Source organism: Hemitrygon akajei, chromosome 3 (genome assembly GCF_048418815.1).
Source record: "Hemitrygon akajei chromosome 3, sHemAka1.3, whole genome shotgun sequence".
Taxonomy (NCBI): Eukaryota; Metazoa; Chordata; class Chondrichthyes; order Myliobatiformes; family Dasyatidae; genus Hemitrygon; species Hemitrygon akajei.
The window spans coordinates 209,468,737-209,483,496 of record NC_133126.1 but is presented as its reverse complement, the minus strand read 5'-3'; the positions used below and the strand labels follow the sequence as shown (position 1 = coordinate 209,483,496).

The window sequence follows — 14,760 nt, the reverse complement described above, 5'->3', positions numbered from 1 at the left end:
CGATGCTGCTGATAATATTTTTTAACATTTTGCAGCATTTGACATTCATTTATTTAGAGTTGTATTTTTGTACTATCTATCTATCTATCATTCATTTACTTCTATACTTATTTATTTAGTGGTACGTCGTCCAACCGGCCCTTCTGGCCCTATGAGTGGTGCCGTTCAGTAAACCAGCGATATCAATCTAGCTAATAAAATTACAATTTACAGCAACCAATTAACCTACCATCTGGTGGTCTTAATGAAGTTGGAGGAAACAAAAACATACCGCTCGCATCCCTTGAAGAAGTACTCACACCTTTCAGACGGAGACGGGGAATGAACTCCGACAACAACACACACAAAATGCTGGTGGAACACAGCAGGCTAGTCAGGACGAAGGGTCTCGGCCCGAAACGTCGACATCGCTTCTCCCTATAGATGTTGCCTCGCCTGCTGTGTTCCACCAGCATTTTGTGTGTGTTGTTGTTTGAATTTCCAGCATCTGCGGATTTCCTCGTGAATGAACTCCGAACTCGATGCCCCGAGCTGTAATAACCACTCGCTAATTGCGAAGCTACTGTATTCAGCTGTTAATCCCGCTCTCCCTAGGTCCTGATTTACATATGATGATTCAGTTTCATGGCAACTTCATAATAATTTGAGAAAAATGCACCATACAGTGAATCAATTCTTTCGTGAGCGTGGGTGTTGATTGGTTATTAATAACGGATTAGTTTACTTACTGATGACAACGGACCAGTTGAGGTTGAAATCGAAATGTATTATAGACTGGAGCCGTTCTAAAATGTATGGGGAATAAACCTCCCAGCATGACATCTCCGAGTTGAGAAATGCCGCGACTGAACTTTCCTCGCAGTTTGCACGTAGGTCCTGTAGCAGAATCTGCCTTTTTGATTGAGAAGAGAAATAATAGTCTCCAAATCGTATGAAACTGCATTGCAAAGGTTATGAACAACTTTTCGAAACACACTCACAATATTATACAGTTCGTCTGATGAGTACCTGTTTATATACCCATTGGTAAACAAGCATTGCAGATGTGATTGAATTCTAGCTGCCGGATAAAATCATCCCACCGGAATAACTGGAGGAAATTTTTGTGTTCTTGATAAACAGTTGTGGAGTGAGACTTAATCAGAGAGGTTTCTGCATGCCGGAGGCAACGTGTCCCCGGATTTTAGATTTTAATGAAATTTTCTATGATTAATATGAAAGATATTACTTCAGCGAATAAGGAATTTTGGAGAACTCTCTATAGATGCCCTTTATACAAAACATTCAATGCTAAAAGCAAAGGGAATGACGTTTGAGAACTTATCTATATGACGCGATTGTCATTGTTGTCTTTCGGCTGTAAGAAGTTGTCAGTTGTCAAAGAGCATTCTGCAGTGTCATCAGCCAATAATGACAATTAAAATGCATTTTATATATCCAAACGCGGGGCGGACACACACCACCTGAGTGAAGACATTTCCATTAATGTTCCCTTCGAATATTTAACCTTTCACCTTGAACCCGTGTGATCTACTTATAGTCTCAGCCAACGTCTGTGGAAACAGCTCGCTTATATTTACTCCATATTGAAAATACACATATTGTGTATTGAAAAAGAAAAGTGAGGTAATGTCCAAACATTCAAATTCCATTCAGGAATCGGATGGCAGAGGAGAAGATGCTGTTCCTGAATCGCCGAGTGTGTGCCCTCAGGCTTCTGTACCTCCTAACAGTGAGAAAAGTGCACGCCCAGGGTGCTGGAGTTCTTTAATAATGGACACACCTTTCTGAGACACCACTCCCTAAAGATGTCCTGGGTACATTGTAGGCTAGTGTCCAAGATGGAACTGACTAGATATACACTCTTCTGCAGATTCTTTTGGTTCTGTGCAGTACCCCCTGCATACCAGTCAGTGATGGATCCTGTCAAAATGTTCTCCATGGTACAACTATAGGTGTTTTTCAGTGTACTTGTTTACATGCCAAATCTCTTCAAACTCCTAATAAAGTATAGTCTCTGTCTTGCCTTCTTTAAGACTACATCAATATGTTGGGACCAAAGTTCCTAATGAAATATTAGATTTCCTATTAGTAAACGAGGTAGTCAAGTGTGTGCGGGGGAACATTTTTGGTCTAGTGATCATAACGTCATCAGTTTCCACTTGGTCATGGATAAAGATAGATCTGGTCCTCGGGTTGAGGTACTAAACTGGAAAAAGGCCAGATTTGAAGAAATGAGAAAGGATCTAAAAAGCGTGGATTGGGACAGGTTGTTTTTTGGAAAGGATGTGATTGGTAAGTGGGAGGCTTTCGAAGGAGAAATTTTGAGAGTGCAGCGTTTGTATGTTCATGTCAGGATTAAAGGCAAAGTGAATAAGAATAAGGATCATTGGCTGTCTAGGGATATTTGAAATCTGATAAAGAAGAAGAGATAAATGTATGACATGTATGGTAAACAGGGAGCAAATAAGGTGCTTGAGGAGTATAAAAACTGCAAAAAATACTTAAAAAAACAAATCAGGAGGGCAAAAAGAAGACATGAGATTGCTTTGGCAGTCAAAGGGAAGGGTAATCCTAAGAGCTTCCACAGGTATATTAAGAGCAAAATGATTGTAAGGGATACATTTTGTCCTCTTGAAGATCATAGTGGTCGGATATGTATGGAACAAAAAGAAATGGGGGATACCTTAAATGTTTTTTTTTTCCTCTGCATTTACTAAGGAAACTAGCATGGAGTCAATGGAAATAAGGCAAACAAGTAGTTAGGTCATGGAAACAATACAGATTGAAGAGGAGGAGGTGCTTGCTATCTTGAGGCAACTCAGAGTAGATAAATCCCTAGGCACTGACAGGGTATTCCCTCGGACATTGAAGGAGACTAGTTTTGAAATTGCAGGGGCCTTGGACGATGTATCCACGGGTGAGGTTCTGGCGGAGTGCAGGTTGGCTCATGTTTTTCCGTTATTTAAAAATGGCTCTAATCGTAATCCGGGAAATTATAGGCCGGTACATTTGACGTCAGTAGTAGGTAAATTCTTGGAAGGGGTCCTAAGAGATAGGACCTAAATGTATTTGGATAGACAGGGACTTATTAGTGAGAGTCAGCATGGCCTTGTGCGTGGTAGGTCATGTTTAACCAATTTATTAGAGTTTTTAGAAGAGGTTACCAGGAAAGTGGATGAAAGGAAGGCAGTGGATGACGTCTACATGGCCTTTGACAAGGTCCCGCAGGGGAGGTTAGTTAGTAAGATTTATTCGGCAGATATACATAAGTGAGCTAGTAAATTGGATTAGACATTGGCTCAATGGGAGAAGCCAGAGAATGGTAGTGGAGGATTGCTTCTCGGAGTGGAGGCCTGTTACTAGTGTTGTGCCACAGGAATCAGTGCTGGGCCCATTGTTATTTGTCAACTTGCTATGTACCCCGTAACTGGGTGTCCAACCAGTAGAGAAAGAAGTATCCGTTGGAGTCTGGTAGTACTATTTTCAAACAGTGTTTATTAGTAAAATACACAAATCAATATCAACAATGCAAATATATAGATTATACACGTTAGCAATACTAAACCTAAAAGTGTGGGTATAATAATAATAATCAATAATAAACATGCTCTCTCGATGTCTAGGGGATAATGAATTGTCATATGTGAATATAAAGTTCAGTTCAGTTCATACCTGCTGAGGTAGACGTTGGTCGTTGTGTTCGTTGTGTTGTAATTGTTGGAGAGAGAGAGAGAGAGAGAGAGAGAGAGAGAGAGAGAGAGAGAGAGAGAGAGAGAGAGAGAGAGAGAGAGAGAGAGAGAGAGCGAACGAGCAGTAAAGGCTACAGACAGGCAAACCTTCCTTTACGTTCTTGATCCGTCGATGTGTTGTGGCCATTCATGTATGACACCTCTGTCCTTCAGCTGGACCGTTCTTCTGTGGTGTACACGTCACCCAGGCAAGGCCGGACACACACACAAGCCCCCACCGGCCCTGCTATAACACTGTGAGTTAAACTGACCGATCCTTTGTTCGGTCTCCGATGCCCCACACCTTCACGTGGGTTCCAACACTCAAGCAGTGCTCACTAGTGTGTCTCCTGGTGTGTCTGAGGGGTGTCTCCCCAGACCTCACTTTTATCCCTACTCACGGGGTCTCAGGTGTCAATCAGTTTTGAATGGCTTTGTCCATCAAACCAGCCCACTCTGGCTGTTCGCCGAGGAATTTTAATGAACAGAATAGTATAAGGTAAACAATCCTTTCAGAAGCCATAAGTCTTTCAGAAGTCATAATATGGGGGAACATAGGCAACTCTGCACCCTTCTGCCCATCAGAGCTGTTCATCTCTCATAACAATCTATATCAATGATCTGGATGATAATGTGGTAGATTGGATCAGCAGATTTGATGATACAAAGACTGGAGGTGTAGTGGACAGTGAGGAACGTTTTCAAAGCTTGCAGAGGGATTTGGACCAGCTGAAAAAATGGGTTGAAAAATGGCAGCTGGAGGTTAATGCAGACAGGTGTGAGGTATTGCTCTTTGAAAGGACAGCCTAGGGTAGAACATTCACGGTAAATGATAGGACACTGAGGAGTGCAATAGAACAGAGGGATCTGGCAAAAGAGATACGTAATTCCCTAAAAGTGGCATCACAGGTAGATAGGGTCATAAAGAGATCTTGTGGCACATTGGCCTTTATATATCAACGTACTGAGTATAAGAGCTGGTATGTTATGGTGAGGATGTATAAGACATTGGTGAGGCCGAATTTGAAGTATTGTGTGCTGTTTTGATTACCTAATTACAGGAAGGATATTAATCAGGTTGAAAGAGTGCAGTAAAGGTTTACAAGGATATTTCCGGGACCTGTGAAACTGAGTTACAGGGAAAGGTTGAGTAGGTTAGGACTTTATTCCCTGGAGCGTAGAAGAATGAGGAGACATTTGATAGAGGTGCATAAAATTATGATGGGTATAGATATAGTGAATGCAAGCAGGCGTTTCCCACTGAGGCAAGGGGACAAAATAAAAACACAGGACATGGGTTAAGCATGAAAAGGGAAAGGTTTAAAGGGAAAATTAGGGGGAGCTTCTTCACACAGAGAATATTGGGAGTGTGAATGAGCTGCCAGTTGAAGTAGTGAATGCAGGCTCACTTTTAGCATTTAAGAAAATCTTGGACAGGTATATGGATGAGAAGTGAGTGGAGGGAAATGGTCTAGGTGCAGATTAGTGGGACTAGACAGAAAAATGGTTCGGCGCAGCCACGAACGGCCAAAATGCCTGTTTGTGTGCAATAATATTCTATGGTTCTATAGTTAGATCCTCAGAGATTTTGACACCCAGAAACATGAAGCTGCTCACTCTGTTCACTGTTGATCCCTCTATGACGATTGATCTTGCCGTTCCTGAAGTCCGCAATCAGCTCTTCGGTCTTACTGACTTTGAGTGCCAGGTTGTTGCTGCGGCAGCATTCCTGTAGTTGGGTCGATTGAGCCTATCGAGTCTTCTTCGCTCTTCCGTCATGGCTGAACCCTGATCCCACTCAAACACCTACGGCTGCCTTCTTGCCGTATTTCGATGCCCTGACCGACCAGGAAAATATCAACGTCCGTCTTAAATATTCCAGGGACTTGGCCTCCACCACTGTCTGTGGCAGAGCATTCCAAACAATCATCACTCTCTGGCTAAAAAAAAAATGCTCCATACCTCTGTTCTAACGGGTCGCCTCTCAGTTTTGAGGCCGTTGCCCTTTAGTTCTGGACATCCCCAACACAGGAACCTATCTAGTGCTTTCAACATCTCGTAGTTTTCAGAAGATAACAAGATCACAAGACAAAGGAGCAGAAGTAGGTCATTCGGCCCATCGAGTCTGCTCCGCCACTCCACCATGAGCTAAACTATTCTCCCATCTATTTCCAATTTCCGGCTTTTTCCCCATATCCCTTGGTACCCCTACTAATTAGATACCTATCAATCTCCCCCTTAAACACCCTCAATGATTGGGCCTCCACAGCTGTACGTGGCAACGAATTACATAAATCTACGACCCTCTGGCTAAAAAAATTCTCCTCATCTCTGTTTTAAATGGGTACCCTCTAATTCTAAGACTATGACCTTTTGTCCTGGACACACCCACCAAGAAAAGCAGCCTTTCCACATCTACTCTGTCCAATCCTTTCAACATTAGAAATGTTTCTATGAGATCCCCTCTCATTCTTCTATACTCTAATGAATACAATCCAAGAGCCGACAAACGCTCCTCATATGTTAGTCCCTGTATTCCAGAAATCATCCTACTGAATCTTCTCAGAAACTCTCTCCAGCATTAGCACACCCTTTCTAAGATAGTGGGTCCAAAACTGCACACAGTATTCCAAATGGGGTCTCACCAGTGCCCCATACAGACTCATCAATATCTCCTTACTCTTATACACTATTCCTCATGAAATGAATGCCAACATTGCATTCGCTTTCCTTACGGCCGATCCAACCTTGTGGTTAACCTTTAGGGTATCCTGCACTAGACCCCCAAGTCCCTTTGCACTTCCAATTTTTGAATTTTCTCTGCATCTAAATAATAATCTGCCCGCTTGTTTCTTCTTCCAAAATGTACAACTGTACATTTCTCAACATTGTATCTTATCTGCCATTTCTTTGCCCACTCTCCTAAACTGACCAAGTCTCTCTGCAACCTTTCTGTTTCTTCAACACTTCCTGCTCCTCCACCTATCTTGGTGTCATCCGCAAACTAAGCCACAAAACCATTTAATCCAAAATCTAAACCATCGATATACAGTGTAAAAAGAAAGGCCCCAACAACAACCCCTGCGGAACACCACTAGTAACCGGCAACCAACCAACCAGAATAGGATCGCTGTATTCCCACTCTTTGCTTTCTGCCTAACAGCCAATGCTCCACCCATTCCAATATCCTTCCTGTAATTCCATGGGCCCTCATATTATTAAGCAGCCTCTTATGCGGCACCTTATGAAAGACCAAATACACAACATCCACAGCCTCCCCTTGTCAATCTTATTTGAGATTACCTCGAAAAATTCCAATAGGTTGGTGAAGAAGCATCTTCCCTTCATGAAACCATGTTGGCTTGGGCCTATTTTGTCATGCACCTCAAGGTAATTCATAATCTCATCCTTGAGGATCAACTCCAATAACTTTTCAACTACCGATGTCAGACTAATTGGTCTGTAATTTTCTTTTTGCTGCCTGCCCCCTTTCTTAAACAACGGAGCTACATTTGCGACCTTCCAGCCCCCCGGAACCGTGCCAGAATCTATTGATTCCTGGAAGATTATTTCCAATGCCTCCACATTCTCTAAAGCCACCTCCTTCAGAACGCGTGGATGAACTTCATCCGGTCCGGGAGACTTATCTATCCTTAGTCCATTTAGCTTCTCAAGCACTTCCTCTCTAGTAATCTTGACTGTACCTAATTCTATTCCCTGAGACCTCTGGCTATCAGGTATGTTGCTAATGTCTTCCACTGTGAAGACTGATGCAAAATACTCATTTAGTTCCTCTGCCATCTCTTTGTTACCCATTATAATTTCTCCAGCATCCTTTCCAATAGGTCCTATATCAACCCGTGTCACTCTTTTACCATTCATATATTTAAAAAAACTCTTACTGTCCTTTTTAATGTTAATTGCCAATTTCCTTCATAATTCATCTTTTCTTTCCTAATGATTTTCTTAGTTTTCTTCTGTAAATTTTTAAAATTCGTCCAGTCCTCAGTTTTCCCACTAATATTTGCTTCATTGTACGCTGGCTCTTTTGCTTTTATTTTAACCGTAACTTCTCTCGCTAGCCACATTTGTGTCATTTTTCCTTTTATGATTTTCTTTTTTCTTGGAATATATTTTTCCCGCACTCTCCTTACTTCTTGTAGGAATTTCATCCAATTCTGCTCTACTGCCCCTCCATTTAGCTTACTTTTCCAATCAACTTGGGCCAGTTCTTCTCTCATATCACTGTAATTTCCTCTGTTCCACTGAAATATTGATACACCTGATACCAGCTTCTCCTTTTCAAATTTGAAACTGAACTCGATCATACTATGATCGCTACTTCCAAGGGGTTCCATAACCTCTAGCTCCCTAATCACTTCAGGCTCATTACACAGCACCAAATCCAAAACAGCTGATCCCCTGGTGGGCTTATGGAGAAGCTGCTCGAGAAAGCAATCCCGTAGGCATTCTACAAATTCCCTCTCCTGAGATCCAGTATCTTCCTGACTTTCCCAATCCACTTTCATTTTAAAATCTCCCATAATTATCTTGACATTTTCCTTCTGACAAGCTTTTTCTATTTCCAGCTGTAACTTGTAGTCCACATCCCGGCTGCTGTTTGGAGGCCTGTATATAACTGCTATTAGTGTCTTTTTACCCTTGCCATTTCTTAACTCGACCCATAGGGATTCTACTTCTTCTGATCCTATGTCCCTTCTTTCTTCTGATTTGATATCATTGCTTACCATCAGGGCCACGCCACCCCCTTTACCCACCTTCCTATCTTTCCTATACACTGTGTGTCCTTGAACATTCAGCTCCCAATCACATCCATCATTTAGCCATGACTCAGTGATGGCTACTATGTCATATCTTTTAACCTGTAGCTGTACATCAAGGTCATCCACTTTATTTCTAATGCAGCGGGCATTTAAATATAGTAAATTTAGATCAGTATCTGTTACTGATTTTGCTATATGTCTATCGCACAGCAAATTATCCTGTCTATTCACCTGCCTGTCCTTCTTGCCAACTTTGCTGCACAGTACCTTTGACTTATTTCTATTTTCCTCTTCCTCGACCCTAGCACTCATTTTCCTTCCCATTGCCAACTTAGTTTAAACCCTCCCTAACAACTATATTAAAAAATCCCGCCAGGATATTAGTACCCTTTGAGTTCAGGTGTAACCCATTGTTTCTGTATAAGTTATGCCTCCTCCAAAATAGATCGCAGTGATCTAAAAATTTGAAGCCCTGCCCCCTGCACCAGTTACTTAGCCACACATTCATCTGCTTAATTCTGCTATTCTTATCACATTGGCACGCGGCTCAGGCGGTAATCCTGAGATTATTATTCTGGAGATCTGGCATTTCAATTTTCTTCCTAGCTCCCAGTAAAATACCTTCAGGACCTCCTCTCTTTTTCTGTCTACGTCATTGGTACCAACATGTACCAAGCCTTTTGTTTGCTCGCCCGCTCTTCTCAGAATACTCTGGACCCGATCCGAGATATCCCGCACCCTGGCACCAGGGAGGCAACACACCATTCGGGTATCCTTGTTCGGCTCGCAGAATCTGTTGTCTGTTCCCCTCACGATGGAATCACCAATGAGATCCCCTACTTTCTTTTAATTCCAGTGAGTACAGGCCTGAAGCTGCCAAACGTTCCTCCCATATTAACCACTTCATTCCCATAATGATCTTTGTGAGGATCCTCTGGACTCTCTCCAACGACAGCACATCCTTTCTGAGATATATGGCCTAGATCTGTTGATAATACTGCAAGTGCGGTCTGACTAGTGCCTTATAAAGTCTAAGCATTTTCTCTTTGATTTTATATTCTATTCCCCCTGAAATAATTTCCCACTTTGCATTTTCCTTCTTTATCTCAGAGTAAGCTGTAAATTAACCTTCTGAGAGTCTTATGTTGGCCATGGCGGATTTAAACTTTGAACTTGAATGGGTCAAGGATAGTGGAAGCAGACAGATCAATTGTCTTTGTCGCTACCATGTGCTTGGAAATGGAGGGTAACATTACGTGGAACTGCTGGGCTTGATCAAAGGTTTAAAGAACACACAATGATACTTCGGGTAATATGTTGAACTGGAGATAATTTCCAAATAAGAATGTACCTGTGAGATGTTCTTTAGATGGCTGTAATATACAGGTTTGTGAATGTTGGGGTTGGTGCTTCAAGCTCGTTGCTGATTGAGAACAAGGAGATATGACCTACCGATTGTCACTTGATGGGAAGAGGACAATAAATAGATGTTGGTTTGGAGCAGAGCTAATAACAAGGTGTTGAAGGACAGACACGTGAATTGTGGGGAATGACAGTGGAATGCGATATTTAAATTGTTAAGGAATGGATATAAAATTGGACACTTTGTGTATGTTTGTAGCGGTAACTTCCAAGAATAACAAATACAAGGTTGAGCAACTCTGCGTGAAACACGTGGCGAGTGAATAGGAGTGAATAGTGAACACGAGGAACGTCTGGCCATCGTAGACATCTTTGCTCGGGTAATACCGTTGCAATTCTTGTACTATTCAGCAGAGTCAGGGATACATAGCGGGCGTGCACACAAGGTATTTGAATTGAATGGAACTGAATTGACTTTATTTCTTACATCTTTCACATAAATGGGTAGTATAAATCTTAAAGTTACGAATCCATCTAAATGTGCAATGTGCAATCATAATAATTTACAATAATTTATAGTAAATAGAATAGTCAAAGTAATATAGAGTACACTTAAATCAGCGTAAGTTCATCAGTCTGATGACCTGCTGGAATAAGCTGTCCCGGATCCTGTTGGTCCTCGCTTTTATGCTACGGTACTCCTTCCCGGATGGTAGCAACTAGAATAGCTTATGGTTGGGATGGCTTGAGTCCCCACTGATCCTATGGGCCCTTTTTACACACCTATCCTTGTATATGTCCGGAATCATGAGAGGTTCACAACTACCAATGCGCTGGGTTGTCTGAAGTGTCCTGCGATTAACGGAGGTACAGTGATGTATTCGGTGATGTGGATGCCGAGGAAATTAAGCTGTTTACCCTCTAAAAACCAGAACCATTGATGTCAATAGGGATTAACCCGTCTCTATTCCTCCTGTAATCTACAGCCATCTCCTTTGTTTTTGCGACTTTGAGGAAGAGGTTGTGTCTTGACATCAGTGTGTCAGAGAGATAACTTCTTCCCGGTAGGCCACCTCAGTATTGTTTGAGATAAGGCCAATCAATGCAGTGTCGTTAGCAAACGTAATTAGTAGATTGGAGCTGCGGGTGTCGAAACGGTCATGTGTATGCAGAGGGAAAAGGAGGGAACGGTACGCAGCCTTGAGGGGCCTTCTGTATTGAGTGTCGGAGCGTTGGAGGTGAGGGAGCTCACTCTTACAAGTCTAGGATCCAGCTGCGCAAGGTAGGGACAAGGCCTATCTTGTAGAGACATGAGGGGGAGGTGTTGCATTGCTTGTCCGAGAAAATACTACAGCGGTGCTTTGGCAGGATAGATTAGAGGGCTCATCTAGGGAGACTATTTTGGTGGAATTGAAGAACGGGAAAGGTGTAATAACACTTATAGGGGTGTACTATAGACAACCTAATAGGGAGCAAGAATTGGAGGAGCAAATCTGTAAGGATATAGCAGATACTTGTAGTAAGCAAGGTTGTAACAAGGTTGTGATTGTCGGAGATTTTAACTTTCCACAAATAGACTGGGAAGCCCATTCTGTAAAAGGGCTGGATGGTTTGGGGTTTGTAAAATGTGTGCAGGATAGTTTTTTGCAGCAATACATAGAGGTACCGACTAGAGAAGGGGCAGTGTTGGATCTCCTGTTAGGGAATGAGATAGGTCAGGTGATGGACGTATGTGTTGGGGAGCACTTCAGGTCCAGTGATCACAATACCATTAGTTTCAATATAATTATGGAGAAGGATAGGACTGGACGCAGGGTTGAGATTTTTGATTGGAGAAAGGCTAACTTTGAGGAGATGCGAAAGGACTTAGAAGGAGTGGATTGGGACAATTTGTTTTATGGGAAAGATGTAATAGAGAAATGGAGGTCATTTAAAGGTGAAATTTTGAGGGTACAGTATCTTTATGTTCTTGTTAGGTTGAAAGGAAAGGTTAAAAATTTGAGAGCGCCATGGTTTTCAAGGGATATTGGAAACTTGGTTCGGAAAAAGAGGGAGATGTATAATAAATATAGGCAGTATGGAGTAAATGAGGTGCTCGAAGAATATAAAGAATGTAAAAAGAATCTTAAGAAAGAAATTAGAAAAGCTAAAAGAAGATACGAGGTTGCTTTGGCAAGTAAGGCGAAAATAAATCCGAAGGTTTTCTACAGTTATATTAATAGCAAAAGGATAGTGAGGGATAAAATTGGTCCCTTAGAGAATCAGAGTGGACAGCTATGTGTGGAGCCGAAAGAGATGGGGGAGATTTTGAGCAATGTCTTTTCTTCGATATTCACTAAGGAGAAAGATTGTGTAAGGTAAGGGAAATAAGTAGGGAAGTTATGGAAACTATGATAATTAAAGAGGAGTAAGTACTGGCACTTTTAAGGAATATAAAAGTAGATGAATCTCCAGACCCTGACAGGATATTCTCCAGGACCTTCAGGGAAGTTGGTGTAGAAATAGCAGGGGCTCTGACAGAAATATTTCAAATATCATTAGAAACGGGGATGGTGTCGGAGGATTGGCGTATTGCTCATGTGGTTCCATTGTTTAAAAAGGGCTCTAAGAGTAAACCTAGCAATTATCGGCCTGTCATTTTGACGTCAGTGGTGGCTAACTTAATGGAAAGTATTCTTAAAGATGGTATATGTAATTATCTGGATAGATAGGGTCTGATTAGGAATAGTCAGCATGGATTTGTGCGTGGAAGATCATGTTTGACAAATCTTATTGAATTTTTTGAAGAGGTTACGAGGAAAGTTAACGAGGGTAAAGCAGTGGATGTTGTCCATATGGACTTCAGTAAGGCCTTTGACAAGCTTCCGCACGGAAGGTTAGTTAGGAAGGTTCAATCGTTAGGTATTAATATTGAAGTAGTAAAATGGATTCAACAGTGGCTAGATGGGAGATGCCAGAGAGTAGTGGTGGATAACTGTTTTTCAGGTTGGAGGCCGGTGGCTAGTGGTGTGCCTCAGGGGTCTGTGCTGGGTCCAATGTTGTTTGTCATATACATTAATGATCTAGATGATGGGGTGGTAAATTGGATTGGTAAGTATGCAGATGATACTAAGGTCGGTGGCGTTGTGGATAATGAAGTGGGTTTTCAAAGCTTGCAGAGAGATTTAGGCCAGTTAGAAGAGTGGGCTGAACGATGACAGATGGAGTTTAATGCTGATAAGTGTGAGGTGCTACATTTTGGTAGGAATAATCCAAATGGGATATACATGGTAAATGGTTGGGCATTGAAGAATGCAGTAGAACAGAGTGATCTAGGAATAATTGTGCATAGTTCCCTGAAGGTGGAATCTCATGTGGATAGGGTGGTGAAGAAAGCTTTTGGTATGCTTGCCTTTATAAATCAGGGCATTGAGTATAGAAGTGGTGATGTAATGTTAAAATTGTACAGGGCATTGGTAAGGTCGAATTTCGAGTATTGTGTACAGTTCTAGTCACCGAATTATAGGAAAGATATCAACAAAATAGAGAGAGTACAGAAAAAGATTTACTAGAATGTTACCTGGGTTCAGCACCTAAGTTACAGGGAAAGGCTGAACAAATTAGGTCTTTATTCTTTGGAGCGCAGAAGGTTGAGGGGGGTACTTGGTAGAGGTATTTAAAGTAATGAGGGGGAAAGATCGAGCTGACGTGGATAGGCTTTTTTCCATTGAGAGTAGGGGAGATTCAAACAAGAGGTCATGAGTTGAGAGTTAGGGGGCAAAAGATTAAGGGCAACACGAGGGGGAATTTATCTACTCAGAGAGTGGTAGCTGTGTGAAATGGGCTTCCAGTAAAAGTGGTAGAGGCAGGTTCGGTATTGTCACTTAAAGTAAAATTGAATCAGTATATGGACAGGAAAGGAATGGAGGGTTATGGGCTGAGTGCGGGCCAGTGGGACTACGTGGGTGTAAGCGTCGGTACAGACTAGAAGGGCCGAGATGGCCTGTTTCCGTGCTGTAATTGTGATATAGTTATTTGGTTATATAAACAATTTGGTGTCCCAGGGTACTCTCGAGAAAAAGGTCAGGGCCCTTAGTTTCAAGTTGAACCACTCACGTCGTTACGATATTAAAATGGGAAAAGTAGAGGTCAAGATAAGCACAAAGGTTTTGACAATTGGAGGGGCAAGTTTCTAAAATATTTAGAAACTTAGAAATATAGAAAACCCACAGCACAATACAGACCCTTCACAAAGCTCACAAAGCTGGGCTGAACATGTCCTTACCCTAGGAATTACCTAGGGTTACCCATTGTGCTCTATTTTTCTAAGCTCCTCGTACCTACTCTGGAGTCGATTAAAATACTCTATCGTATCTGCCTCCACCACCGTCACCGGCAGCCCATCCCACACACTCACTGTTCTCTGAATAAAAAAAAATCTTATCCCTGACTTCTCCTCTGTACCTACTTCCACGCACCTTAAAACTGTGCCCTTTCGTGCTAGCCACTTCAACCCTGGCAAAATGCCTCTGACTCGATCTATGGTTGTCATCATCTTATACACCTCTATCACGTCATGTCTCATCCTCCGCCGCTCCAAGTCCGTGTTCACTCAACCTATGCCCGTAAGCAGGCAACATTCTTGTAAATTTGCTCTGCACCATTTCTATGGTTTCCACATCCTTCTTCTAGTGAGGTGACAAGAACTGAGCACAGTACTCCAAGTGGGGTCTGACCAGCGTCCTATATAACTGCAGCATTACCTCTCGGCTTCTAAACTCTGTCCCACGATTGATGAAGGCCAATGCACCGTATGCCTTCTTAACCACAGAGTGAACCTACGCAGGAGCCTTGAGGGTCCTATGGACTCGGACCCCAAGATCGCTCTGATCCTCCACACTGCC

At 42.2% G+C, this 14,760-nt stretch overlaps 1 protein-coding gene across 1 annotated transcript in view; it reads right to left on the bottom strand.

Annotated features, from left to right (window-relative positions):
- Positions 1 to 14,760, bottom strand: part of LOC140724681 (extracellular calcium-sensing receptor-like) — a 46,198-nt gene that overhangs the window by 25,244 nt on the left and 6,194 nt on the right. The window contains exon 2 of the mRNA XM_073039106.1: positions 729 to 888. Within this exon, the coding sequence (XP_072895207.1) occupies positions 729 to 888 (160 nt within the window). The remainder of the gene's footprint in view (positions 1 to 728; positions 889 to 14,760) is intronic.